General features: G+C 51.9%; 8 protein-coding genes and 1 non-coding gene across 9 annotated transcripts; 5 read left to right on the top strand and 4 right to left on the bottom strand.

The window, feature by feature from the left end:
- Window positions 1-317: 317 nt before the first annotated feature.
- On the top strand, window positions 318-2621 carry NCU06524 (protease inhibitor). The gene has a single exon (XM_956703.3). The coding sequence runs from the start codon at window positions 1547-1549 to the stop codon at window positions 2339-2341; it is 795 nt and encodes a 264-aa protein (XP_961796.1). The 5' UTR covers window positions 318-1546; the 3' UTR covers window positions 2342-2621.
- A 393-nt stretch (window positions 2622-3014) lies between these two features.
- Window positions 3015-5313, bottom strand: gh13-4 (glycosylhydrolase family 13-4; the record flags this gene model as incomplete). The annotated part of the gene is made up of 1 exon (XM_956702.2): window positions 3015-5313. Exon 1 carries the CDS (start codon window positions 4839-4841, stop codon window positions 3015-3017), a length of 1827 nt encoding a protein of 608 aa, XP_961795.1. The 5' UTR covers window positions 4842-5313.
- Window positions 5314-6443: 1130 nt separating this feature from the next.
- NCU06522 (MFS maltose permease) lies at window positions 6444-8488 on the top strand. The gene is made up of 2 exons (XM_956686.2): window positions 6444-7068; window positions 7223-8488. Exons 1-2 carry the CDS (start codon window positions 6549-6551, stop codon window positions 8383-8385), a joined length of 1683 nt encoding a protein of 560 aa, XP_961779.1. The 5' UTR covers window positions 6444-6548; the 3' UTR covers window positions 8386-8488.
- Window positions 8489-8975: 487 nt separating this feature from the next.
- On the top strand, window positions 8976-11502 carry NCU06521 (RING-4; the record flags this gene model as incomplete). Its single annotated transcript, XM_956685.2, has 2 exons — window positions 8976-10177; window positions 10397-11502. The coding sequence occupies exons 1-2, from the start codon at window positions 9172-9174 to the stop codon at window positions 11500-11502; spliced, it is 2112 nt and encodes a 703-aa protein (XP_961778.1). The 5' UTR covers window positions 8976-9171.
- A 322-nt stretch (window positions 11503-11824) lies between these two features.
- On the bottom strand, window positions 11825-11926 carry NCU15154. The gene has a single exon. It is a non-coding gene; the product is annotated as a tRNA-Lys (tRNA).
- A 145-nt stretch (window positions 11927-12071) lies between these two features.
- NCU06520 (ATP-dependent RNA helicase dbp-7) lies at window positions 12072-14845 on the bottom strand. Its single transcript, XM_956684.2, has one exon. It carries the CDS (start codon window positions 14746-14748, stop codon window positions 12304-12306), a length of 2445 nt encoding a protein of 814 aa, XP_961777.1. The 5' UTR covers window positions 14749-14845; the 3' UTR covers window positions 12072-12303.
- Window positions 14846-15078: 233 nt separating this feature from the next.
- NCU06519 (multidrug transporter) lies at window positions 15079-17833 on the bottom strand. The gene is made up of 2 exons (XM_956683.3): window positions 15898-17833; window positions 15079-15838 (listed from the first exon to the last, which is right to left on the bottom strand). Exons 1-2 carry the CDS (start codon window positions 17227-17229, stop codon window positions 15509-15511), a joined length of 1662 nt encoding a protein of 553 aa, XP_961776.1. The 5' UTR covers window positions 17230-17833; the 3' UTR covers window positions 15079-15508.
- Window positions 17834-18169: 336 nt separating this feature from the next.
- NCU06518 (NADH-cytochrome b5 reductase 2) lies at window positions 18170-20288 on the top strand. The gene is made up of 2 exons (XM_956682.3): window positions 18170-19381; window positions 19437-20288. The coding sequence occupies exons 1-2, from the start codon at window positions 18970-18972 to the stop codon at window positions 20003-20005; spliced, it is 981 nt and encodes a 326-aa protein (XP_961775.1). The 5' UTR covers window positions 18170-18969; the 3' UTR covers window positions 20006-20288.
- A 2019-nt stretch (window positions 20289-22307) lies between these two features.
- NCU06517 (hypothetical protein) lies at window positions 22308-23024 on the top strand (the record flags this gene model as incomplete). The annotated part of the gene is made up of 2 exons (XM_956681.1): window positions 22308-22408; window positions 22766-23024. 2 exons carry the CDS (start codon window positions 22308-22310, stop codon window positions 23022-23024), a joined length of 360 nt encoding a protein of 119 aa, XP_961774.1.
- Window positions 23025-27586: the final 4562 nt, after the last annotated feature.

The raw sequence follows: 27586 nt of genomic DNA, 5'->3' as shown, positions 1-27586 counted from the left end.
CAGGGAGATGGTAGTGGCTTGGGCAGAAAACTGCACATGCAGTAACTGAAAGTACAGTTCTTTGGCCGTTCCCTCAGAAAAGCCCCAAGTATTCTCGTTAGTGTCTGGACTAACCGCCTAACGCACCTCTAGCCCGCTCTGGTCCCATCTGGCCCGCGGCTCAAGGGACATTCCGTTGCATTGATGTAAAGACTTTTCACTAAATAGGCGAACGAATGGTCACCAAAAATACACCAAACACGCCACGGTCAGTACATTACATCTCGGATATACTCTTTGACGCATCCAAGCGTCTTCATTACACCTTTGAACCCAAACTCGAGGCGGTTCCTGGACGGAAAAAATATCTAATGGACTCCGGCTAATATGTTTCTCAAGTATTGTAATCCCCATCACAATTTAGCCTTCCAACTACAACGAGCGGTTGATCGGTAACGACGAAAAAAACACCGAACCACTATCGTCAGCAGACACACTCTCCGGCGGAAAGGAGCGAAGAAAACAGACGATTCTTATTCAGACCGACACACACCTCCCGCGGGACCACGCGACAAATTCCTCGATCGGATATTGCAAGCTGCAGTTACCGTTACGTGGATCCAACGTCACCTGATGCACCCCTTCCCGATCCTCCTTTCTCCTTTTTCCTTCCCCTCGCTCTGCTTCCGTCCCCAAACTCCAATCCAACCAGCCGCTTTACCCCAGCTTAGGTTGCCCAGCCTTTGCCGAGCCGTTGATGGTCGAATCGACGAAAACACCGACAACCCCACAAACGTAACATGGAAACGCCGGGGCCGACGGCTGGACTGAACTAGACTTTCAAATGTCAAGCTAGGTACACTACCATCTCCAGATCAGACCGACATTCCCCAGATGGCTAGACAAAAGAAAATACCCCAAGAAGCGAGGAAGAAAGCGAGCGGGGTATGGGGTATGGGGTAGTATGGGGTAGCCGTTGCCCGCTGGCGGTTCTCCTCTATATGTGCATACCCGTAACTAACAAGTCAATCATTGTCACCCCATATTGTATCATTCCTTCCATACGGTTGCCTCTTCGACGATGATTTGAAGGGGGGGAGAGAAAGCCCGAGGGAACGCGGAATTTCTCGGTAGCTTGTCCCACCAGGTATCAGCATCAGCACCTCACTCAAATATCAAAGCCTTTCCAGTGTCAAGGCTCATGATAACAGACTGAACACTCTCTCCCACTCCTCAATTCCGCTCTAAACTATCTACTACTCTTTGCCATCTCTGATCACCAACACTGCGAGCATTGATCGACCTCGGCCGGTGATATCTCCAACAAATGACATTTCAACCCAGTCCATAACACCTGACAAGGGGCTTGGCATATTGAAAACATTCAACATCATACAGCAGATCTGAGTAATTCATCTCCATCGATTACATCATCGGTCCAGCATTCCCCAACCCACACAAACAATCACCATCACCACCACCACCACCACGACAGAAAAACACCAAGAACGCCTAGAGGTACCTACCTAATCAACAACTCAACCAAAATCCAGAACCATCAACCACTATGCCGAAACAAGCCTCGTCAATAACCACCCTCCTCTCCTCCCTCTCCGTCCTCGCCAAAGCCAGCAACCCCTCCCGACCAGCCCGCGCTTCCCTCCGGATCCACTTCCCCGGCTCCCCCTCTCCCACCACCGTCTCCACTCCAGGCACACCCCTCACCAAAGACGCTGCCGCCCTGCCCCCCTCTTACTCCATCTCCGCCACCGCTCTCTCCAACATTACTTTACCCAACTGCGACCTCAGCCCCGTCTCTAGCCACCACTCTTCTCCCTCTTCTTCTGGCCATTCTAGGAGAGGTTCAGAAGCCAACAACGCCGCTGGCCAAATTCCTCATTACATGGTCATCTGTCTCGATCTCGACCCGCCGTTCCCAAGTTTTCCTGTCTTGGCACCGATTTTGCATTCCCTCGAAGCAGATCTGAGGTTGGTGACGGAGGAGTTGGATGCCGATGAGGGGTATATCTATCTAACGGCGGATGAGGAGGAGGAGGCCCGGGGAAGTGACGGGATAAGTCACCCTACAAGGGGGGAAAGGAGGACGAAGCCGGTGGTAGGGTACATGGGACCGAAACCGCCGGGGGTGAGTAGTCCCCATCGCTATGTTTTCTTGTGTTGGGAGCAACCGGAGGGTGTGACGGGGCAGAAAGTGAGAGAGGTTTTGGGGCTAAATAATAATGAGGGAGGAGAAGAAGGGGAGGATGTGGGATTAGCAAAGAGGGTGAGATGGGACCAGGAGGGTTTCGAGAAGATGTTGGGATTAGGGGATGTGGTGGCGGGAAATTATTTTGTTTGTTGATGAAGATGGTCTGGTGTTGGGATAAGGAAGGTAATGAGAGGAACGGATCAGGTTCAGGATTGTAGTGTGATGGGGAGATGAGGAGATTACAAAAGTTGGGTACTTTTATGTCCTACGTCTGGGATTTGCTGATCATGGATTTGGGCCAGGAAGACCGCAACGTTTGGCGACACACCCGAGATTGTACGAAAGACTGTAATACTACTATATCTTCCAAACATTGCCCGCATCGGTCTTTTGGACCAAGCATTGATACATTAAATCTACTCTCAAATTTCACATCCTTCTTCTTCACCTTCAGAATACTCATCACTGACCACTCTTATCCCTCATCAACTCATCCCTCCCTCTTTCCCCCAAGTTTCTCTTCCGAATTAACCATCCCGAACCTTTGGCTCCGCCGTCTTGAGCCCAGGTGCCGACTCCCTTGCAATGACCATCCTGACCACACGCCCCTTAAGCAATATAATGGTCTCAGTTGACTGTGAGAAGACTTTGATCTGTTCGGCTGATCTCGGTCCTTTTCTGGTGTGAGTGCTTGAAGGTAATTTGATACATAAAGATGAATAAGTGGAGGTGACATTGCATCACAACATCACTTCGCTGAACCAGAATAAAGAATCTCGTTGGTAGGCAAGGACCTTGGATTTCTCGACACGGTGCTCATCTGCTCCTAAAAGTTCAGATACATTCTGCTTTCCCATGGCTCCAAAACGCCAGCTTCCATTCTAGGCGTATCCTTCTTCTTCAGAGTAGTCACTAACAGCCGCTCCTCCCCTTGTTTGCATCCCAGCGTGGCTGCCACGTTGAGATTATGCTCCCGAAGAATAGCTGGCTGCCCAGAGAAATTCATGACGACTAACGCCTTCCTCCTCTTGTCTGCCTGGACACCACTCTCTTCCGAACCTTGATCGTCCTTGACGTAAACAAACAGTGTCTCGTCCTCTTGCAGTGAAGGTCTGAACGCACCATGCACGAACAGCCCGCTGTATTCCTTCCTCAACTTCAGGATCTTCTTGTAGAACCCAAGGATCGACTCATCATCTCCCTCCTGCTTCTCCACATTCAGATCTTTGAACCCATCATGCACTCTCATCCACGGCGTCACTCCAGCAGAAGTGAAGCCCGCATTGGGTGATGCATCCCACTGCATCGGTATCCTCGAGTGATCTCTTGCCAGGATCCTCAGACCCTCCTCCGTCTTCCTTATCCTCTCTGCATCCCCAAACGCCTTGGCCTCTCTGTAGAAGTTCAAGCTCTCAACATCCTTATACTCCTGCTCAATCCGCCACTCCTTCGGCATATTGACCATACCAATCTCCTGCCCCTGATACAAGAAAATCGTCCCCGTCAGCGTCGCCTGCCACAAGGCAATAGTCTTTGCGCTCGCCTCCCACGACTCCACAGTCGAATCATCTCCAAACCTTGACACCGCCCGCCCGTTATCATGATTCTCGCAAAACACCGTGTGCCACCCATCCGTACCCTCCAGCCACTGCTGCCACGTCGCCACATACGCTTTCAGCTCCGACAGCGGAAACTCTCTATAGAGATACTTGCCATGAAACGGCCCGCCCGTGCCCAAGCGGATGGTGCTAAACTCAAACACCATATCCAGTTCCTTGGCCGCAGCAGAGACATACGGCAGGACCTGGCTCGGCAGCGGCGTGTTGGACAGCTCGCCCACCGAGACGGCATTGTACGGCGCCAGCACCTGCTCGTTCATTTCGCGGATGAACTCGTGAATGCGCGGGCCGTTGCACCACATTTCCGCGGCGGGCTGGTCCGTCTCGCCCGGCATGGTGACCGGCGCATCCGGGAAGTCAGTGCGCTTGGAGTACTTGTTGACGGTGTCGATACGAAAGCCGTCGACACCGCGATCGAGCCAGAAACGCATGGCCTCGTTGTAGATGGCCTTGCGACACTCCTCGTTTTCCCAGTTCAGGTCGGGTTGGGAGTTGTCGTACAGGTGCAGGTAGTACTCTTGGGTCAGCTCGTCCCAGGTCCAGGTGGGACCGGCAAAGTAGCTGCGCCAGTTGGTGGGCGGTATGCGGTTCCCGTTGGCGTCGTAGCGGGCCGGCTTCCACATGTACCAGTCGCGCTTGGGATTGGTTTTGGAGGAGCGCGATTCTTGGAACCACGGGTGTTGGTCGGAAGTGTGGTTGACGACCAGGTCAAGAATCAGCTTCATGCCGCGGACGTGGCAGGCGGCGATCAGGTTGTCGACGTCGGAGAGGGTGCCATAGCGGGAGTAGACGGCTTGGTAATCGGAGATGTCGTAGCCCATGTCTTTTTGGGGAGACTCGAACATGGGAGACAGCCACACGCAATCGACGCCTAGGTCGTGGAGGTAGTCGATTTTGGCGATGAGGCCGGGAATGTCACCCCAGCCGTCATTGTTGGAGTCTTTGAAGCTGGCTGGGTAGACTTGGTAGAAGACAGCTTCTTTCCACCAGGGAGTCTTGCCCACGCATAGGGAGGCGTTGTTGACGGAACCCATGGTGGATTAGGGTTTGAGCTCAGGTAAATTGAGTCCAATACTTTAATATTTGTAAGCCTCGGCCCGATATTAATACTTGAATCGATCTGGTCACAGACTGAGATCAGGCTTTTGTCATCGATCAAAACAGATGAAGTTTGGTGGAAGCAAGGAACGCCCAAGTAAGTGAACGAAGGTTTCAAGTTGATGAAGTCTCTAGGGGTGTGTAATGGAGATAGTTACTTGAGGAGAATAGAACCCCAAATACTGGAGTACAGATGAAGACGAAAGGTTGAAGAGAGGAGATTTTTGGTGCGATCGTCACACAACGTCGTGAGAGAGGGGTACGATCCTACCTCTACATTGTACTTATCCACGAAGAGCATGAAGGATCAGATGCTAGGAGTAAGAAAATCCTCATTAGCGGGACCAAAAGCAGACTTTCGGCTAGCTGGGATCCCACTCGATAGAAAATTCGAAGTGTCCATATCGGAGTCGGAGCTCAGGTGCTGTAAAGATATCACCTCGGTTCGTCTCTTCGTATGGTTGAATGAACTTCCTGGTGTTGGGACTGTGGTTGCCACTGTCTTTGATATCGATGTCTGTCAATCTCCGACCTCCTTGTCGCTTGTGATATTTTGTTGGTACCGCTTTTGGAAGTCCGGAGGTACGTAGACACTAACAATTCATTGCTCAAAGAGACTGATTAAGCGTGCTGTTGACGATACTTGCCAAGTATCCTTAACGTAGCGAAGTCATAGCCCGAGAGTCCCATTGGCTCAACCACCCTCCGGCCCAAAAAGTGTCAATTGAAATGATCAAAGGGCCAAAAACTCCGACACCCTTGTCTCCAATGCAACCCTCATTCCTTTTTCTGACAGATCCACAGACGTCACTGGCTTGGACTTTTTTCCCTTTAACTTTATTGGTTTCGAGGCATTCTTTCACAGTCATTCACACCGGCCCAGCACTCTGGCTCATCTGAAAATCGCCATGTGCCATTGTGCCGGGGCAAAACGCGAGACAAGGGAAAACGAGATCCCCTTTACCCCGGATTTGTAAACCTGAGCGACTACACCCAAACGTGGGGTGCGGGGAATGATGGGGAATGGACCAAAGAACATACACATGATGTGACCAGACCGTCTAGACAGACTACCCCTAGACTATGCCGCAGAATATCTGATCCCTTTTCGACAGGGTGATGATGTGTGGAATGGAATGTCACCCTATTCTAAATGGTAACGGTTAAGGTTGAGCGAAGCTATTGATCTTTTTCGGACCCGGGAAACGTATCATCAGTCTGTTCTGGTCAGATTTTTGGGTACAAAGCAACCATGGTTGTCGCACCCGAAGGACGGAGGGCGGAGGCTAGCTACCCCCCCCCCCCCCTTCCTCCCAGGCAACGTGGTTGGACTGGCCTGGATTCTCGGGACAATGTATTGCAATGCCGATGACGATCCACCCACCGACGGGCAGACCACTAACACCGTCTATTCGACCCTTTTTGGGAATCTTCTCCCCTTGATACTGGACCACGATGTCTGTGTCTGCACAAATAAAGGCGCATGATTTCCGGGCCCCGTTTGCCATTCTTTCCGTCTTTTTTTCTCTTTTCTTTTTCTCCATTCAAAAGCTCTTTTCAGACCTGGATATTCTTTCATCGCTTCCTCCTGAATCATCTTCCTCATAGTTTTTGGCCGAGGTCAGCACTCTTTCACCACCGCAATGGCGGACCAAAAACCCCTTACCTCTTCGCCTGAAGAGGCCACAGAGGCGGGCACCACTACCACTACCACCATCCCCCAAGCCCAAATCCAAGACGACGTCGTCCTCGTCGAAGCCAAACACGCCGCCGACACCGAGCACGAAATGACCCTCCTCCGCGCCATCCAGCTCTACCCCAAAGCCATCGGCTGGTCCGTCCTACTCTCTTCGACCTTGATCATGGAGGGCTACGACCTCGCCCTCCTGGGGAGCTTATACGCCTCCCCCGTTTTCAACAAGAAATTCGGCGAGCTCAACCCGGCCACGGGCAAGTACGCCGTCTCTGCTGCTTGGCAGTCGGGTCTGTCCAACGGGGCAAGAGCCGGAGAGATTTTTGGCTTGATCTTTGCTGGATGGGCGGCTGATCGGATCGGGTACAAGAAGACGACGATTGCGAGTCTGGTGTTGATGATTACCTTTATTTTTGTCTTGTTTTTTGCGCCGAATGTGAAGGTGTTGGTGGTTGGGGAGGTTCTTTGTGGTAAGTTCACTTGCAAGCCTGTCTTCATGGATGTACCGACTGTTCCTTCGCAAGGGTCGATAGACACAAGGCGGCTTCGGGATGTAGTATACCTGATGGAAGGTCAACGTTGTATGCTTGCTAATCACCTTCGCTCGGTCCGAACCAAAAACAGGTATCCCCTGGGGTGCCTTTCAGAGCGTTACACCCGCCTATGCCTCCGAGGTTGCGCCGATGGTGCTTCGCCCGTACCTGACAACCTTCATCAACATGTGCTGGGTAATTGGCCAGTTCTTCGCTGCCGCCGTCAACAAGGGCTCCGTGGGCCGGACTGATCAGTGGGCGTACAGGATTCCCTTTGGCGTGCAGTGGGTGTGGCCAATTCCCATCCTCGCCGGGCTCGTCTTTGCTCCCGAGTCGCCTTGGTGGTATGTCCGACATGACAGGAGGGAGGAGGCCAAGCAGTCGCTCCTCCGTTTGACTTCGAGGAATCAACCCGGGTTCAACGTGGACGAGACGCTGGCTATGATTGAGCATACCAACGAGCTCGAGAAGCAGATGAAGGAGGGTGTCACTTTCCGCGACTGCTTCAGGGGTGTTGATCTTCGCCGTACGGAGATCGTCGTGGGCATTTGGCTTGTCCAGACCCTCGGCGGCCAGAACCTGATGGGTTACTTCTCCTACTTCCTCACGCAAGCCGGCATGGACCCGAGCAACTCGTTCTCGCTCTCCATGGGCCAGTACGCCCTCGGTATGGTCGGCACCGCCGGGTCGTGGTTCCTCATGTCACGCGTCGGCCGTCGACGCATCCATTTTAGCGGTCTCTGCGCGCAGTTCTGTCTGCTCGCCATCGTCGGCTGTCTCTCCTTTGGCGGAAACAAGGCCTCTGTGTGGGCCATCGGCGGCGTACTCGTCGCGTTCACGTTCGTCTACGACTTTGCTGTCGGTCCGGTGACGTACTGTCTCATCTCCGAGCTGTCGTCAACTCGTCTAAAGGCCAAGACCATCGTGCTTGCCCGTGCAGCGTACAATGCTAGTAACATCTTTGTCAATGTAATGACGAATTACCAGCTGAGCTCGACGGCGTGGAATTGGGGCGCTAGGACGGCGTTCTTCTGGGCGGGCAGCTGCTTGTTGTCGGCTATATGGGTGTTCTTTAGACTGCCGGAGCCGAAGGGGAGGACATATGCCGAGTTGGATATTTTGTTTGAGAAGAAGGTGACAGCGAGGAAGTTTAGGAAGACCAAAGTTGATCCTTTTGACTTGCGCAGTCATGGCGAGAAGAAGATGTCGCTTGAGAAGATGGAGAGTCATGAGGGGAAGGAAATCGAGGCTTAAAGGATGAGGTTAGAGAGAAAAGTCTGTTATTTGACTGGAAGCGACTCAATGGTACATTTAGTGCATTTGAAATTGTCCGTCCCTGGCTACAGTCAGTGAGGAAGAGTGAGTGTCTCAGATCATTCGGAGAGAATGAAGTCAAGTTTGGAGGTCAGTACCTAACCATGTCCGGTCGTGGCTTCGGACTCGATGACCGCTTAAACGTGTAAAAAAAAGTTACCTATATATTGCGAAGAGCAAAGCTGGGATGAGCCCATGTTAACGAACTAAAGTCGACACCGCCTTGACACGTAAACGAATGCTTACCAGACACAATATCTGTTGATGCCGTGGATGATTACTTCAAGACCACATTTGCCTCCTTTCTAGGCAGCCACTCTGTTTCCCTTTTCAGGCGGCTTGGTAATTCTTTAGGGGCTAGTGCCAAGTCAATATAGCCGGCATAATGCCGTAAAACTGGAAACGAAGGGCAGGGTTCCATTGGAGCGACATTTAGGTCATCCCATCTCCATGTCCGATTCCAGGCTTGCGAACCTGCGGCCTTCTTCTCCTTTTCCACCACCATTTTTGCCAGTCATAGTGGGACGGACCGTAGCAGAGCTCGGCCACACAAAGACACACTCGCACGTTTCTCGCGTGTGCCTTAAGACCGATCCCCAGAGGCGCGTCTTTGATCCGATTTCCTGGTTAGGGACGGGACGAGAAGAGGGCAGGGACTGGCACCGGCGACATATTATAACTCACCATGGGAGAGCAGAACGACGCTTTTAGGCGATAGGCGACGACATGGGCGAGAATGACTATGGCGATAACGCTTTCGTCAACCGACATGTCCCCGAGGAGGGAACCGCTCCTGCGACTGCTGGCCATTCGGCTCAACCCGTACCTGCACCTACAAGCGGCTCGTTTCCCTCGTCCAATGCGGTAGCGTTGATGTCGTCGCATCACGGTGACATGCCTTCAGTAGCACCAGCAGCAGCAGCTTCCGGTCCAGGTTCAGGTCCAGGTCCAGTACGAACACAGAAGAAGAGAGCCCAGGTGTCCAAGGCCTGTCAACGATGCAGAAGACTGCAAAAGGGGTGTAGCGAATCGAGGCCATGTCAGAGGTGCATCGGTGTCGGATTGGAGGATCAATGTCTCAGGAGCGAGAGGATGATTGGGTGTCATCAAAGTGGAAGTCGACAACATGGACAACATCACCAGACGCAGACACATGTTCTACTGCCCCGAACTCATGCACATGCCGGCGGACTGGCACCCGCTACAGCTACGGCCCCAGATTCAACAGGGACGACAGCAACAACGACATGGTCCTTCACCCAACTCCCAGCCAGCCCCGAGAGTCTGGTCAACTACCCTCTCTCAGGCGGTGCAGCATCAGCCAGCTCTCCTCACCAGGTTCAGCAGCATCATCATCATCAACAACAGCAGCACTTCAACCCTCTCCCCAAGCCAGTACTCGACCACTGCATCACCCGCTTCTTCTCCCGCCTCTACCCCACCATTCCCATCCTCACCCCTACCTACATCAACCACCTCCTCCACATCTCTTCCTCCCCCCAGCTCAGCCAACGCCTACCTCTAGATGACAGAGGCGCCGAAGCCCAAACCTTACTCCTCTCTCTCTGCGCCCTGACCCTCCTCCAAATCGAACACCCTTCCGAATGTCTCTTCACCTCCATCGGCATCCCGCACTCCAACTCCGTTTACGGCCGTTTACTCTTTGAAGAAGCACAAGCCAGCCACCATCGTCACCTTTTGGCTTCGGGCACAGGCACAGGTGCCGGTACAGGTACAGGCACAGGCACAGGCACAGGTACAGGTACACCACCAAAAAGGTTTGCCCCGACGTTAGAAAGGGTATTGATCACCTTTTTCTTGTACGCGTGCCACGCGGTGCTGTTTCATCACTCTCAGGCCTTTTTTTGGTTGAGGGAGGCGACGACTCTGTGGCTTGTTTTGAGGGTTGTTGATTGTGATGATTCTTCTGGATCTGGATCTGGATCTGAAGAAAGAAAACAAGACGAAGAAGAACCAGAAGAAGAAGAAGAAGAAAAAGAGGAATATGGGAAAAGAGGGGGTGAGATGACGCGGACAAGGAAAATGCTGGCGGATCGGTTATTTTGGGTGCTTTTGGTGAGCGAAAGATCGCATGGGATTAGGTATCGGAGACCGATAACGCTGCAGATTACGCCCACCACACCATCGCTACCTGTAGATTTGGCGGGCTGTGCCGACGACCCGGAGTTGGCAGGGCTGGCTAGCTTGGTGGCGCTGTTCAGGCCGTTGGATACGGGGTTCATGGCGTTGTTGAACCAGGAGGTGACAATGACCTCGAGCAGCGCATTTGGGAGTCCGGCGATGGTGGCGGGGCCGTTGGATGTGGTGGAAAGAGCGATTGCGGAGGCGGTGCCTGGTCCTAGCCCGGGTTCGGGTCCGGGATTGAGTTCAGGTCCGGTTTCCCTCCCGTCCATGTCGCCAGATGGACACCTGATGGATTCGATCATGTGTGTTTCTTCCCCTCCACGACCACCACCATCTCCTCCTCCTCCTCCTCCTCCTCCAAACACAACGACCCCTTCCCTCCTTCCCACTACCTCTAGCCACTTCCACACAACCCAAATCGCCAACCTGAAAATCACCCAACTCTGGCTGCGCGTGATCCTCTGGCAGATCCGCTTACGCATCGGGTTATTGATCCCTCCTCCTTCCGCCCCCCCGGTAGCTTCCCCTGCTACCATCAAGGAATCACTAACCTACCACCACCCCCTCTCCATCGCTCACCAACTCGTCCAAGTCACCAAATCCTTGCCTCTAGAAAGCATTCGTGTGCACGGCGTCGGGTTGACGGAGAAGGTTTTTGATGTCGCTTGTGCCATGGTGGATGTACTTGCCAAGGTGCCTTTGGAGGATCGGAGGAGGTTTGCTGGGCCGACGGCGACGGGGTCGTTGCTAGAGGTACTGACAAGGGAACGGCAGGAGGAAGAGGAAAGGGAGGATTTGGAGTGGATCAGGGGGTTGATTCATCGGTTACCGGGTGGGAGCGCTATTTATAACGATTTGTTGGGGAAACATATTGCTGGTGTGTTGCCGGATTGGGGGTTGAGGGTGGGTTAAGGGGGTAATGCGGTGGTGTTGATGTGTGTGGACGGTTTTGGTTACTTTTGGGAGAAAATGGGAGATGAATATAGGTGTTCGCACTGAGGAAAGACGTGCGAAAACAAAATGTAAATGATGTCTGCACTCTTGCATGTATCGAGACAGACGCATATATGACGTCGATGGTAAGCTGTACATATAGAGGAATAAACAAACACTCGAAAGAGATCCAACGCTGTTAAAGGATGATGAAAAGGACCGGTGAACAGAGAAAGAAAAACAAAAAGGAAGATATGATAAACATGGGGAAAAAAAAGAAAGAAAAAAGTGCAAAAAGAATCGCCCACGGCGAGACTCGAACTCGCAACATTCAGATGGCTTAGAAGACCTTTTTACAGGCTTCTTAAAAGTCTGACGCGCTAACCAATTGCGCCACGCGGGCTTTTTGTGTGATTGGTCGTGCAAAACATCCACCTATAAACCTGGAATGACCTTGTGCTTTTGCTCAAAGATTCATGCGAGGAAAACACAATGAGGACCATCACCAAGAAAAAGAAAACAAGCCACTCCTTGCATCCACATCACCAACCAGTTCGGGCTCCTGTGTGTAAACAAAGAAATATATCCAGCTTTCATTGCATTCCCATTACCACGTCCACATCCATACTCTCTCCTGGGGTATATGTTCCTAGTACCTTAGTCTGACTGATAATGCACTTTGTTCCATTCCTTCCATCGCCCACTGTCCATTGTCCATCATCCATCTCTTCTCAAGATTTTTTATCCTATCCCAACCCATCCAGCCACAACAACCCATACTTAACCCAAGTTGAACTCGCTAGCCATATTGCCCATCATCATCTTCATCTTCTCCTTCATCCTCCTGCCCGCATCCTCATCCGCCGCACCAAAGTCCCTCTCATCATCATCATCCTTCTTCGGCCTCCTAGCGGTGCCATCGCCCACAGACTTGCTCGTCTTATTTGTCTTGTCACCCGGCTGCACGGGCCTGTGCGTCCTCCTGGAAACACCGCCGCCAATTCCACCGGGAGCCTCGCGTAACCCGAACGCCTTGGCCATGTGACCGAGATGCAGCGCGGTAATGTCAAAGTAGACGCGCTCCTCGCGAACGTGCGTGGCGTACGCACGAATGTGCGAGCGGAAGGCTTGGCGGGCGGAGACGAGGAGAGGGTTGTCAGGTGTTTTGTTCTCATCCTTCTTGGCGTCCTTCTTGCCCTTCTTGCCCTGCTTGGAGGCGGCAAATTTCTCGCTTTTGGATTCAAAGACGGGCGTGGCGCCGGGCAGAGGAGCGAGGAGACGCTGTTCGAAGTGTAGTTGAAGAGCTTCGGCGCGGGAGGCCCAAGATTGACGATCGGTTTCGAGGACTCCGGACTCGGTGCCAGGCACGTTGATGTTTGTGGCGAAGCCCTTTTGGAGGATGGAATCGTACAGCTGGGGTGCGATGGGGGTCGATTTGGGCAGGATGGAAATGTAGCCTTCTTCGGACCCGGGGAGGAGGAAGAGCACGGCTTTACCGGCGCGACCGGCACGGGCGGTACGACCGATACGGTGGACGTGGTCAGGCACGGCGAAGGCCGGGTCGTACTCGATGACAAGTTCGACGGCCGGGACATCGAGACCACGGGAGGAGATATCGGTGGTGATGAGCACGGCGGGGTCCTTGCATTCGCTGAAGGCCTTGAGGGTGGCGCTACGGACGGGCTGGGCGAGCGAACCGTGGAGCTTGTGTAGCATCACCGTAGGGTTGGCTGGGGAGGTAATGTATGTTGCTGGCGCGACGGTCGACTCGATGTGGATGTTCGGCTTGGTGGGAGCTTCGCCTTCAGGCTTGGGCTCGGGCTCAGCACGCGGTGTGGTAGACTTGAGAAGCTCAAAGTGATAGTCAACCGAGTCAGCACACGAGATGAAGATGATAGCCTTCATGACCGAGCCCTTCCTGGCAAAAGTTGACTTGAGCAAGGCAATAAGCGTCACCAGGCGCAACTTGGCGGGTGTGACGATAGCGGCCTGCTTTAGCTGGGCGGGCGCGGAGAATGCCGTCTCAACAGCACCAGTCTCCGCATCCTTCTCCATATCGCTCTTGGACGCTGTGATGTGGACAGCATCCTCCAAACTGATCTCACCCAGCTTCTGGACGTTCATTTTCATTGTAGCCGAGCAAAGAACCGTGACTCTCCTCGAAGGGAGAACGCCGTCCAAAACCACACCCTCGGCGTTCTTCTTCTGTAGTGTACCAGCCCTGATCTTGCCAACAATAGTCTTGATATCGTCCTCGAAACCCATTTCCATCATGCGATCACCTTCATCGAGTACCAACCAGCGGACCGTACCAACGTCGAGAACCTTTGTGTTGTCGAGATGATCTGTCAAGCGACCGGGAGTAGCGATTAGGATGTTGACACCCTTTCTGATGCGCGCCTTCTCTGACTTTTTGCTTTCACCACCTATTACCGTGGTGCAGACTAGCCAAGGAGCACAGCGCAGCACCTTTTCGAGGACAACGGCAATTTGCTTGCAGAGTTCGCGGGTAGGAGCAAGAATGATAGCAAAGAGTCCCGAGTTGCGGTGCACTTTGGTGGTCTTTGGGGTACCGTCCTCGTTGTGACTGAGGGCCAATATCCTGTGGACAATGGGGAGAAGGTATGCTAGCGTCTTTCCGGAACCCGTCTCGGCTTGGAGGAAGGCATCGCTATCCTCCTTGACTAGTTGTGGTATCGTGTTCTTCTGGATGGCGGTCGGGGCCTTCATCTCGAGCTTCGTCGCCAGGTGCTGGGATACACGTCGGGAGAGACCCAACGAGAGGAAGTTCTCTGCTTCGGCACTGAGGGGAGCGTTCGAAGGTTGTGCAGGCTCGGCTTCTTCGGCTTGGGGAAGCTCCTCGAAGTCGGTTACGGGAACGGGATTCGAAGTAAACAGTCGCGACGATACGAGGCCAGTCTTCATGGCATGTGTCGGCGGCGGCGGCGGACCTCTCTCGGCGGCATTGCCTGTTCGTGGGGTCTTGGAGAATCTGCCAGAGTCGCCATCTTCTGTCCGTTGACGTTTCGCGGCTCTGTTCGTGTAGTAGTCGGCGCCGGTATCTCGTCGAGCTGTCGAGGCCTGTTTTGACTGATCCTGTCCACCCTTCTCGCCCTTTTGCGCCTTGACTCTGTCCCTCCACCGGCCACCTGTGTACTTGACCGTCTGCTTGATCGGAGCATCTCCGATCTCAAAGTTGAGGAACATGTCACCGTCGTCCGCCATTTTGAATGATTTCACTGCAAAAAGACCTCGAGGTGTGGTGGTGCTGGCAAAAATCAATTGGAAATGGGGAGTTTCAAGGGACTGGAAGACAATATTCTGGGTATTGGCAAGAAAAAAGTTCAACGTCCATGTCGATCCCCGCAACACAGTGGCTCTCAGTGGACTGGCACTCGGGGCCGTTGCACTGAAAGTGGAATTGGGTCCTTGGCCAGATCAAAGTGGGGCTCTCGCCTGCTGTGTAAGTGAGCCGTGTCGACTCGCACTGTATCTGTATCATAACAATCACCATGCGCCTTCAACATAAAACACAAAACACCACCATTGCATGTGTCTTGGAAATGATCATGTCGATATGGCTACAAGGCTCGTGATAGCTGCTTATCAAATGTTGCTAATAATACATGGGTACTGGTAATTCGACAAAAAGCCACCGTGAACTGCCAACGTTGTCAGGAATTGCTGCTCGAAATATTCGCAAAACATGTACGCATGTGGTAACATATCCTTGCTAAGATATTTCATCGTCCTGTAATAGCACCCAATTTTCCAGAGTCCGAGAATTTCCCACCAGAAGGTTCAGTAAGCGGCTTTGGTAAGAATCCAGAGTCGTCCCATCACAGGCGAATCCCTGGTCTCGACGTTCAGAACGCATTGAGTCAATGACGAAGGTCAAGCCAAGAACATACCCCGTATAGTTAAAAGATACGCGTGTCACACTCGAAATCAGAAGGAGTCTTCTACAAGATCTCTATGTATCTCGTCAGAGACAGAGCTGGTCCCGATCGGAGATTTGGGAAGGAGGCCGCGAGCGTCCGAACTCATCTAGGGTGGTATTTTTGGCCAGCTTTTGCGCGTATTTGGACTTCTTACGGAGAGTTGGTCCGTAGATATACGTTATGTAGATAGCCGCAACAAGAAGAAGGGATATAGCGAATAGAATGGTGTTTGCGATTTCCAAGTGCCTCGTCCCGCCAATGTTGCTGACGAAGGGCGTGGCCGGCACCGTTAGAACACCAGCAAGGAAGTCGCGAGCCCAGCCGTTACCTCCGGTAGCAGAAGCTGAGTAGGGACCGTAAGCGCAGATCATATACTGTTGAGTATTTGGTTAGCATGTCTTTTGTCAGTCAATGAGGTAGAACCTAAGCTTACGTCTATGGTGGCCATATAGATGGAGTAGTTTGCAATGCCAATCATGGTAGACCCGACCATGGTCCCAATCCAATGTATGGGCGGTCCACTGCACGTCCATGCAAAAATGATCAAACCTATGGGCAAGCATGGCGCAGTCCAGAGAAGCCACCATAGCCGAGATTCATACTGCGCATGCTCGCTATGCGGTTTCAGATCGCGCGCCCTCTTGTTGCGCTTAAAGACTGGTAAGAAGGACAGCCAGGCGATCAGGTACCCTAAGCCAATTGGGACGAAAGCAAGGCCAAGTTGGATCTTGGAAAATCCCCATTGATTGTAGACCAGAACAAAGGACTGGATCTGCATAAAGATGAGGGCATCAGAGAATCCTGACAGTAGTGAGAGAGTGAGGACGATCGGCTCCGTAACAAACATCCGAAAGGGACGGCCCCACTTTTTTATCACCTCTTTCCAGCTGAAGCGTTGACGGAAAGGACAGAGTTCATTGGGGCCGTAGAGATTGGGCGCCATGCCTGACTTTCTGCGCTTCTTGGCGATTCTGTCGAGATGGATAGTACATCTCGTCTCTGGAACAAGGAGTAGGTGAAGAAACTGAACGAAACCACCAAAGAGCAGCTGGATCCAGATGCACCACCTCCAGTCTAGATAGGTCTCGACAAATCCGCCGACGATGGGGCCAAGCACTGATCCGCCCACCGAGGAAAAGACGATGAATGAGACGGCAACCTGCTGGTCAGCAGGCTCGTACATATCGGCAATCATGCCGAGAGTGACACTGCCACCAGCGCATGATAAGCCTCCCAGGGCCCGACCAACGAGGATGGTTGCGAAATTGGGAGCGAGAGCGACCGGGATGCACCAAATATTGACCAGAAAGAGCGAGGTCTGCAGAACCTTTTTGCGACCAAACTCCTCTGACCAAGGCGCCCAAAGCTCGCACCCAAAGGCATAGGTGATGAGGAAGATGGCTGCGCCCCAGCGGGCTTCCTGAAGCCTGATGCCAAATTCTTCAGAGATGCCGGTCAGACCGTTGGAGTACAGTGACGTGTTGAAGTTCATAGATGTCTGGATGAGAAAGACGACGGTGAGAATCATCCATTTCGTGGACTTGGAGTACGAGAAGGGGAGTTCGTCGTAGGCATCATCCTTTTTCAGTTCGGTCCTGATGTTCGGCCGTGGTCCCTCATGGACTTGTGCGTGACCATAGAAATTTCTGTTGGAAACCGAGTCTGAAGGGTGCAATGTGTCGGCATCTTCTCCCAGCTGTGAACCAGTATCACCTTTCTCCTTTTCTGATACATCGGGCGGTGGTCGGCCACGGAAGGCGTGCATGACGTAATTCTATGGTTCTCTGTTGGAACCAGTTCAGGGTCTTGAAATTCGGTCTGTCGGTGCGTCTCAAGCAGCGCTGAGGAAGAAGTCGAGATGACTGGTGCCGACTGACAAAAGGACAGCTTGTATGTGGATAGTGATATACAGCACACGGCAGAACACTTGACGGGATTCTGGCATCAGCTGTGCTTCAGAGTAAGTAGGCTTGGCGCGGAGGAATTTGAGCATACGACGATGTCATTATGCGAATACTGAACCGTCTTATATCGATGGTGGTATAAGGGTGCAAGGAGCTATTCCTTGGGTCTGGGGTTGCCTATATCAATGTGGGCAAGGATGAGGAAGAAAGAGAGGAAGAGAACGATGGATACAAGCTCTCTGGGACATGAGATGGTTTTTGAGGACGAGGGGGATACATCGTCGAGCTGCTTGTCTTGACCGCGTGACTTTGTTTTCTGCGCGCTGCAACTTTCCAGTACATAGCTGTATGGAGAAGTTGGCAGACATGACGCTCGAAGGCCGGAGATGCATCACCGAGGTAACTGAGGGCTTGCGGGTTCGGTTTTCTGCGGATGAGAAGTGAAGTTGGAGACTTGGAGTCGAGGTGGTGGAGAGAGAGAGAGGAAGTGGGTTGATGAAGGGTCCGGGTCCCAGTCCCTTGCTTGGCACCAAGAGAACCTTATCTACCGTAGGTACCCCGGAGCTTTTGCAGTTAGAGGCACATCAGTTATCTAACAGAACACTGCGGGGAAAAGACCCGATCTTGCTAACAAAGCGAACTGCACGGTACCTAGTTGAGCTTGACAGGACCGGGAGCGTGCTTCCTTTGCATTACCCCACCACTTTGGCGGATACCATTCGGTACGTACCGTGCCATCTCCTCCAGCGGGCAATGGAAGCTTCACCCACTTCTTTCTCTCTTCTTTCCTTCCAAGCCAGCAATATCCAAGGTTTACCGGTTGAAGGAGGGTTTTGAACCCCAGCCCTCATCTTCGATCAACCTTTTTTTTCTCTTTTTTTTTTCTCTTGTGTTAAACCACTACCTGGATCGTTGATGCAGTCATCATCCGTCCCCGGTCGGCACACGGCGTTTACATTGGCCGACATGGTCGTACACTGGAGATGCAACATCAATGTGAAAAAAAAACCGGAACACGGCACGGCGGGATGCTTCCTTCTGTTGGATCTGGTGTCGGGCGCCCGTCGGGACCGAGTAAGCAGAAAATAAAGCTCAGCCATTTGCCTGTGGCTACCACTGCGCCTGACAGGATTGGGGTGCCGGTTTCGGGTCCAAACAGCCGACGTTGATCGTCTCCTCCCTCGCGTGATGTCAGCTCATCTTTACTTCTCAGTTGGTTGAGCCCCCCAGGGCAGTATCAAAACGAACGCCATGTCTACCTACCCTTCCAAAGCTCCCCATCAGGATGGGATGGAAGCCCCCTTGTCCATCCCTTCGGCTCAGCCCCGGATCTTGGCCTTCACTTGGCCTTCGGCCTGCGCCCCTCCTGGACTTCCCCAGGGCGAGTTCCGGATGCCGTGCACCTCAGTCCTTGTGAACCCTTACATCCCGCATTGAGACCTTGTGTACAGCATAACACTATTTACGACGCAGACAAGCTGCTGGTCTCGCCCGGTCGTCTGAAGCTCAAGCAAGCCATCACACGCACCTCTCTGCGCGCCACTCCTGCTTCTACTACGGCTTATTAAAGAACGACAGCACCCCTCCGCGCGCCTGTAAGCATGCCTCCCTACAATCCATTCAAGATTAACCCGAACTTCCTCCGCCCTCCCTTCAAGGCTAGTGTAATGAGTACTCAAGTTGCCGTCGCGGCTGGTGTTGCTGGCCTGGGAATCTACGCCTTCTACCTGAGACGGAACGCAAGCGGGAGCGCAACGGGAACTGCTTTAGCCACAAACATGGACGCCAGCGATCTCAAGCCGGGCAAGCTGCCTCTGTCCGGCTTTGGCTTCCACAGCTTGCGCCTGCACAGTACCGAGCTCATCAACCACAATACCAAGAAATTGCGTTTCGAACTTCCTGACCGCTCTCAGCCCAGCGGTATGGGCCTCACCTCTGCTCTTCTGACCATCTCCTTCCCCAAGGGACGATGGCTCCCTGTTATCCGCCCATACACCCCTACAAATGACCTAAGTGAGTTACCGACTCTAAATAACCTATGATCTCACTAACGACATCCACCTCCCAGACGAACCCGGCTTCGTTGAGCTCATGGTCAAGCTCTACCCCGGCGGCAAGCAAAGCACTCACCTGCACTCGCTCCAGCCTGGCGACACCCTAACCGTAGCCCCCATTCCCGAGCTCAAGTGGACTCTCAACAAGCACCCGCACGTGGCCATGATCGCCGGCGGCGCCGGCATCACCCCCATGTACCAGCTCGTCCGCGGTATCCTGACCAACCCGGCCGACAAGACCCGTATCACCCTCGTCTGGGGCGTCAACACGGACGAGGACATTTTTCTGCGTGACCAGCTCGCCGAGCTTGAGCAGAACTACCCTGGCCGCTTGAAGACTGTTTACGTCGTTGCTCAACCTGCAGCACAGTCCCCGCATCAGAAGGGGTTTGTGACTAGGCAGGTGCTGGAACAGGCCGGGCTCAATGGTGCGACGGAGAAGAGCAAGGGGACCAAGGTGTTGCTTTGTGGACCGCCGGCCATGGAGAAGGCGTTGAAGGGAACGAAGGGATGGGTAGGAGGTGGCAAGAAGGGGGTGTTGCAGGAGTTGGGGTATACCCAGGATCAGATTTACAACTTTTAGATAGGTGAACTAAGAAAGAGCGTGTTTGTATGGTGTGGATTCTAGGTGGATGGGAGTTTGTATGATGAGTGGTGAAAATGAAAGGGTTGGTACGCATTGAGGAGTTGGTCGCCACGGATAATGCCAGGATTGTGGTTGAGTCCGTTGTTAATGGCGTTTGTAAGTAAGGGTTTCCAATGCGGTCGTTCGAAAGTAGGAAAGGCAATTATTCCCCCCTTTTGTCTGTGGTCCTGGTTCTGCAGTCACATGTGATCTCGCCTGAGGTTTTCAAGAGTACTTGCTGAAAATGCGTGTCACACCTTGGAAGGGCACACCCAACAGAGGTAGGTACATGCATAATGTGACTGACTGCACGACAGTATCTCACTCGCATGTGACAGCCGACCCTCAACGTCCCTTTTGCAGCTCTTTCTGCTCCCAGATCGGCTCATCTCTCTCTTATCCTCTCATGTTTACCTCCAATTTGGGTACCTCTACGGTATCTGTGTTCCCTTTATCCGATACCGACTATCATGCCATTTTTTGTTGACTCCTGTTTGGATCACGGGTGCGCACCAGCGGCCTGACAGGTTTTCACCCGTCGCGCCACGCAGAGTCAGAGATCTAGGGCGGGTGCCAATTAGAGAGATTTTATTCGGCATAGAATCCGTGTTTCCTGGAAGCTCATCAATGATGAACATGACATCGGAGAATATCTGGACTTGGATCGTCGCTCTGGTCTCCGGCCGGCGATAGTCGTTGCTCGACTGTAGTAATCAGCCGGAGGGCCAAGGAGGAAGTCTACTCAAGTGAGCTTCGCCCGTTCTTCGGTACCTTAAGCATCAGTGTGTAGATAGAGCAGTCCGTAGTAGCTAAGGTCTCGTCCAACAACAACAACAACCCCTTCATTTCATTCTTCAAGAGGTGTTTTCCAGAAATATGATGAGATTATGAGAGGGTAAACTGTCGGAAAGGATCACAGTCAAGACAATACACTATTGACCATGGTCCTGTTCAACACAGTTTAACGATAGGAACGATATAGACACTCTCAGCTGACTGATTATAGCGGGCCAATTTACCAGCTCAATCACCAATGGCTTGGTCGGGCAGGAAGGCTTGATGCCGGACAAAAGCCCACGAAAAGATGGTTGGTGAAGACCCAAAATTGATTTGTGATGTTTAGATACCATGACCTATCTGTCTGTCCATTGAAACGAGCACGTGGATGTTAAAAAAAAAAAAAAAAAAAAAAAAAAAAAAAAAAAAAAAAAAGAGTAGGAGGTGCATTTCCGAGGAAGCTCATGTGAATATGTGTGGGAGAGAGGAGAAAATCCAGAGCAGTTGGCGAAAATAAAGGAGGATAACTTCCACTTCCCTTCCACATTGTGCCGTCTTAGCTACTCCGTTCTCCTCTCATCATTTCCTTCACCTCTCTTCGGTGCGCCTTGGCACTAGGCAACTCGACCCCGATACAGCTTCGGTTCAGTCCAACTCATATTTGTGTAAGCCTCGATTGATCGGGTGTCAACCACTCCGCACCGCCTTTCAGCGTGTATGAACCATTGCGAAATCTGGCGATGGGAATTCAAGTCGTTAACCAAATCTAGACAAACTCAACCAAGACCAAACCAAGCGTACCTCTGCCGTCTACAACTGCGTCGTTTGTCCGCCCGGCCTGGGTAAGTAGCGAGGGAGACAGGCGACCCATTACTTACCTCTACACACCGATACAATGAAGCTAAGGCTGCTCGGTTGCCTGCCCTTCCGAAGCCCCTCCCATCGCCACGAAACGAGTGATATCACCTGACGCAACCGAGTCCGTCATCGAGGTGGTCTTTCTGGGAAGGAGCTAACAAAAAAAGCCGACCAAGACGAAGTGTTCCTTCCTCAAAAAAGATGGAAAACTCTGCTCCTACTAGATGTTGTATTGATGAAAACCAAGGACAAGGCGACTATTGCAACGTACCTACCTCTACTTTACTCCAATGTGGAATTTCAACAAAAAGCTCACCACAATCCTCAAGTCCCCAAACCCTCCAACCTCGGTCACTCTCAAATCCTCACCACAATTTACCTACGAAGACAGACGAACCCGGTTTTATGGTGCACCTCTTTTACAATACTCCAAAAGCCCGAGCAATCGTCTTCGATCTACGTCGGTAGCGTAACAGACAAAAATGTCACGGTGTCCCTCTGAGGTTCCGTCACTAAGACGAAGACCAAATTTGTCGAGGTTGATGACAATTTCCCACCAAAACGGCTACAAAAGGTTTCAAAGCGGCGGAGAAGAGGAGAAACCACCGCTCAAGCGGCTACCAAGATGCCTGTCAAGACCGCCAAAACCGAACCTCACCATGAGTCTACCCTTACAAAACTCATCGACTGTTGGAGAAAGGGAGTGAGGAAGCCCGACGTCGCAAGGTAAGAGGGACTTGCGGCTCCAAAGAGTCTAGACACAAAGTCCGACTCGCTCAACGCAAACAGACTTAGACTCAGACAGTTTCATCATCAATGAATACCATCATCCATCAAGTCCATGACCAGGTAGTGCCTACGCAGCCGTCCGCTACTGCGTAGACGCAGCAAATGCGGTCACGCAGGGCCTAAACAAATAACCACCTGAGTATTCCCTGCGCAGCAGTACGCCTGTCGGCCTATGACAAGGAAGCCGATTTTGACACCGCCGCCAAAGAGGCCTTATGATATGCGTTGAACGTCTTGTTCAGAAGTTGAGCTTCAAATTCGAGTGTTTCATGGTCTTTCTTGATAGTGGTAGAGATTTCGATCATGCGCGCATCGACGGCCTCCTGGATGTGACGTTGGAGGCTGCTGGAGGTTTGCGGCGCTCACCGAAGACGAGTTCATTGACGTGGACAGATCCCCTACATACACTGTCACCACACTCGAGCCAGATGAGCGGATATTTGAAGTCGCCATGAGGGAGGACACAGTTGATCCGGCCCCTCGACTGGCCCGAGAGAAAAACCACAAAAGGTCGACGATAGTGACCATCATTCGGTCAAGGGGTGCCACGTAGACGATTGGTTTAGGATTTTCCAGGCCCTAGCCGTATTCAGCTATCTTCGCGCTGGCAATATTGCCCTCGGGGCTACGAAGTCCCACCGCAATACCAGAAACGAGGTACAGGGCCCTCTCATCTTTCCAGCTTTCTTAGATACATCTCTTGCCCCAGACACCATGCACGCTTTGGTCTAACATCACCGACGCCACACTGTCTTGCTTTGGGCTTGCGAATGCAGATTTCGGCCCCGACCCTACGTTGCATCTTGATATGTACTGCCTCGACGTGTGCACCAAGCGGCTCTCTCAACAGTGGGAGACGCCACGACTTTTTACAACAAAGGTGAATAAGGGGGATTTCCCTCGTTTTTTTTTTTTTTTTTTTTTACCTATAGGACGACGCAACAAGCCGCTATATTGCGGAAGCGACCAGCATGGTTGACCGCGTCGCCCAACTGTCCCAGGACGTCCGGGTCCCCTAGACTCCCGTGGGCATCAACTGCACTGGGCCTGATCAACCTGTGGCATGCCAGCAATACAGAGAAATCTGGAGGGCACATTCACAGCAGCCCTACACTGGACGTTCGAGGGGAAGATGGAGAAGTTGATCTCAAGTCCATATTTGGTACATGAGACGTTTCTCAGAAAACGATGGGAGGAGCCCGAGAAAAAATCATGTCTTTTCATCTGATCATGTCGCTTCCCTCGTCACTCCTTCATCCCATGTCTCACTACCACAATTGTGTACTGGTCACTAAGCTCGAGCTTAGCCATGTCGGGGTTGCTAGTCGTTGGTTGATAACAGGCCCCAAACCCTGCATCTTCGTTGACCTTGTTGTTGACGCTGTGGTCAAAGCTCATGGTCAACCCATACCAGTGACTTTTTCCATTGTGCCAGTGGGATACAGTGGTTCCTTTTCGCCGTAATCGGTACTGTCTGCTTCGATCTCTCTTCGGCAACTGTGACGGCCACGTTACTATGCTCTCGACGGGTATGGTCGATCCATTGCCCTATGCTGTTGAAATGGGCATTGCAAGTCGGACATCTGAAGTAGGTTGATATGTCTTCTTGATGATGCGACATGCACAGGTTCAAATCGCGCAGAGAGGCATAGTAAGCCTTATTGTCGGGGGTCGGGGTCGAGAGCTGGTGGTTGTGCTTGCCCATCTGGGCATCCCCAAGGACTTGTCCATCCGCCAAAGGGGAGTTTGCATAGGTACCGCACGTAGGAGAGCAAGAATCTTCGGCCAATAGTCGATACTATTGAAGCCCATTGCCATGTTTGTCGCAAAACTGTCGACTGTGATGGTACACTTTGATAGGTCGAAATCGTTGATAGGGTCGACGGCCCATTGCGGTGTTGGTGGTGTAACGGGCTGTTCATGGTGAAATGACGGTAAGCGATGCGACCGGGCATCGCCCATGACCCTGCGCGCGCTCGCCGTCTAGGAGGCGGCGTCGGGCGCTGCGGCTAAGGCGGCGGCAAGAGAGAACCTGAATCGATGCATGAACATTCAAAGGAATGCTGCCGAGTTGCATAAGAAGGGATTCATCGACCGGTATGTCACTCTTGCCCCTTTCTTTCTGTGTTGTCGTTGCCCTGAGGTCACTCTGGTCGTGGCCACTGTCCAAGTGCCGGCGTCTATGGGCATCAATTTGTGGCAAAAGTTACGACCGATGATGAGAGCCTCATGGCCCTCGTCAAAACCATTCAGCTGGAAGCCCGCGGGCAGGGTTCTCTTATTGTCAACCTGTGGATGCAGTGTCAAGACCCAAACGAGTTTGTCATTCTGTGAAACATGGCGCACCAGTGTGGGCAGGGTAGTGAACGTTCGTTTCACTCCATCTTCGAGACAGTACGGGCAAACAAACACTCCGTTCTGCTTTTGTCCCCACTTCCTTTTCCAAACAGCTTCGCCGGTGTGTCCCGTCTTCATGTGGACTTCCAGCTTCATTCGCTCTTGTCGGCCACACCTTTGATCTGGCCGTGAGGTCCGCGGTGTCATCAGTCTGACACAACGGACAAGTTACCGACGAGTTCTTGGAATCGGTTTTAGTTGAAAGGGAATTTTCGAGCAACAACCCCATGAGAGTCTGGTTTTGGCCACAGTTGTCGTGGCCAGCGTCGCCCTCCACAAGACGCAGACGAATTTCCGGGAGCTGGAGTAGACTGACAGAACGCTAGAGAATTATTTGATGGGGTGGCCATCCTCAACCAAACTCTCCAGGTGGCGGAAGGGGGTCACAGCCAAATGGACAAAATGAGAATGTCGATGGTAGCGTGTTGGTCGTTCCATTCTCGGATAATATCTGCCTGCTCTTGGGCACTCTGGTTTGACATGATTGCCTTAACCGTGAAGCTTGCCTTTTGGAGGATGGAGTAAAGAGTCCTAACGAAGTTAGCCGACGAGCTCGAGATAGTTTCCGATAGTGGGCACAGAATCTACCCCCATATGAAATAGTTGAGAAATAGACGAGGTGCACATTTACATTTGCATCTATGTTTGGTTGACGACGATCAGGACGCGCTGGCGCTGACTAAACGCATTGTACGCTCACCTCTCAAACTTCCATCTCAAAGGAACTCTTGTCCCATCACTCGATCCTGAGCCATGTGGTTAGGTATGTACCCTTCGGAACAACCAATCACCCCCTTTACAGTTAAGGTCTACTCCGATCGGAGCGAAATGAACGACGTCACACACTAATTACCACCTTCAGTCTCTATACAATCTTCAGACTCTGATCAGAGTAAATAACCATTGCCCGATATGCAACGAACAGACTCTGATCGGAGTAAAGTGTACAAAGTTGCAACGTTATATTCACCCGAATTTACCTTACTTCATCTCACTATTCCCTTAAAACGAGTACCACGATCATAGCTTGATTCAGGGGGGTAGTCCGGTATTGACGTCGGATTTGAGGTTAGCACGAGGTTGATTTCAGCACCGTGAACGGTTTAACACACGACAGTCTATAGTAGTGACAGCTGAGTTGCACGAAAAACATGGAGGGGAAGATGTCATGTCTTCGAGTAGCGTGTTAAGGAGTTGTTGTCCTATGACTGAAATGGAATTGTGTGATTGACAAGGCAGACGATCATTAGGTAATTAGTCAGGTGGTCTAGTCACATTGGTACTCGGGGACAGTCCTCTGTAAGGATGTACTCGTCAGACTTGGGTTTCTCCCATTTCTTATATCGAGTTCACCGAGTTCCCATAGTACACCAAAAGTCGATAGTCAGGCCCTCGAGTGGTCACGCATGAGCAGTAAAACAACGACCGCTCGAGTAACTAGAATGCGCTCCTTTTAGTGTGAGATCACTCGGCTTTCTCTAGCCATCTGTCTATCTATTGTTTTTATTCAGTGTAGAGCGGATGACACGGAGTAGAGTGTTTCAGTCCCTGCTAGTCACTCTCTTACCAACATACCGGGACCAATCACAGCTATCAAGCAACGTCAGTTGTTGAAAAGTAAGATGCACAATAGGAATACCAAGTTGTTACTTACTTCTATTGTTCTTGTGTCTTGAATAGCTTCTTGCTGTGCTCCGAGGTTTTTTCTTCTGGCAAGTTAAAAGGGAGTGATTCTGTCCCAGAATGAAATTCTTTTCCCATTTTTTTTTCTCCTTTGCTATCAGCAACCTTCGGTCACTCAAGTAAGAGCCTCATTTCTCACTTTAATTCACCATTCCCATCCACATATCTTTTGGGAAATTGTCCCGAGACATCCACTGTTGATGCTTCTCATCAATTTTTCTCTGCACCTGCATTCCTATAACTTCAATTGCCTGATCCTGAACACGCCCTTCACATCTTTTGCATCTGCAGCCCTCAGATTTCACCTTGTACCTTCAGTCATTCGTCTCATCCAGCCTTCACATGGCTTGGTTCTGTTGTGTCCGCTTCTGCAATGAACGCTAGTCACATTAAAACCCCGGCCGTCGTCTTCTTCTCAGGCTCTGGGCCCAGTGGCCAGCTAGAAGTAATGACAGAGTGCCTCATATTACCCGCCACGAAGAACGGGTAATTCATAACCTGCCATTCCTGCTATCCTTGTAACTGCTATCGTTCTCATGTACCTCCTTATCACAAAGCACCTCCATGAACAACCACAAGAGACATCTCTGTAGTTCATTTGAATGTAGAAAGGATTATGCCCTGCCATCATTACTGTCCTAGCTGCCTCATTCGAGATTATTCGAAGACACCGCCTGTAACAGTCAACTCCTCGTTGCGATGAGCGCCCAGTGGCGTTGCATGACCCTATCCGTGCGGATGTTTCGTAAATCATGGGAGTGTTTCGACTTCACATGAATCACAGCGGACATGTTGCGTAGTCTGCTTTGCCCCTTTCAGCTTGGAGACAATCATTCCAGATGGTGTGGGCAGTCGATTGAGATGACACTGTCAAAGTTGACCTCATTCCCATCCCCACCACCAGCCAGTGGCCTGGTACAACCCATTGCGAGGGGGCCTATATCACCCATTAGTAATTCCAATGGAAGCGAACTCCTTTATCACTTTCCACGGCCGTCAAAGTTGACCTCGCTTTCATCTCGAACCCCAACCATT

This window comes from Neurospora crassa, linkage group IV, assembly GCF_000182925.2.
Source record: "Neurospora crassa OR74A linkage group IV, whole genome shotgun sequence".
NCBI classification, from domain to species: domain Eukaryota; kingdom Fungi; phylum Ascomycota; class Sordariomycetes; order Sordariales; family Sordariaceae; genus Neurospora; species Neurospora crassa.
This window is presented reverse-complemented; position numbering and strand designations above follow the sequence as displayed.

What these genes read in the sequence shown, in the direction of transcription:
- NCU06518 (XM_956682.3), top strand. Translation starts at nt 18,970, where the DNA reads ATGCCTCCCTACAATCCATTCAAGATTAACCCGAACTTCCTCCGCCCT. An exon ending in CACCCCTACAAATGACCTAA is followed by an intron (nt 19,382 to 19,436) that starts GTGAGTTACCGA and finishes TCCACCTCCCAG; the next exon opens with ACGAACCCGGCTTCGTTGAG.
- NCU06520 (XM_956684.2), bottom strand. Translation starts at nt 14,748, where the DNA reads ATGGCGGACGACGGTGACATGTTCCTCAACTTTGAGATCGGAGATGCT.
- NCU06524 (XM_956703.3), top strand. Translation starts at nt 1,547, where the DNA reads ATGCCGAAACAAGCCTCGTCAATAACCACCCTCCTCTCCTCCCTCTCC.
- NCU06522 (XM_956686.2), top strand. Translation starts at nt 6,549, where the DNA reads ATGGCGGACCAAAAACCCCTTACCTCTTCGCCTGAAGAGGCCACAGAG. An exon ending in GGTTGGGGAGGTTCTTTGTG is followed by an intron (nt 7,069 to 7,222) that starts GTAAGTTCACTT and finishes AACCAAAAACAG; the next exon opens with GTATCCCCTGGGGTGCCTTT.
- NCU06519 (XM_956683.3), bottom strand. Translation starts at nt 17,229, where the DNA reads ATGCACGCCTTCCGTGGCCGACCACCGCCCGATGTATCAGAAAAGGAG. An exon ending in TCTATATGGCCACCATAGAC is followed by an intron (nt 15,839 to 15,897) that starts GTAAGCTTAGGT and finishes AATACTCAACAG; the next exon opens with TATATGATCTGCGCTTACGG.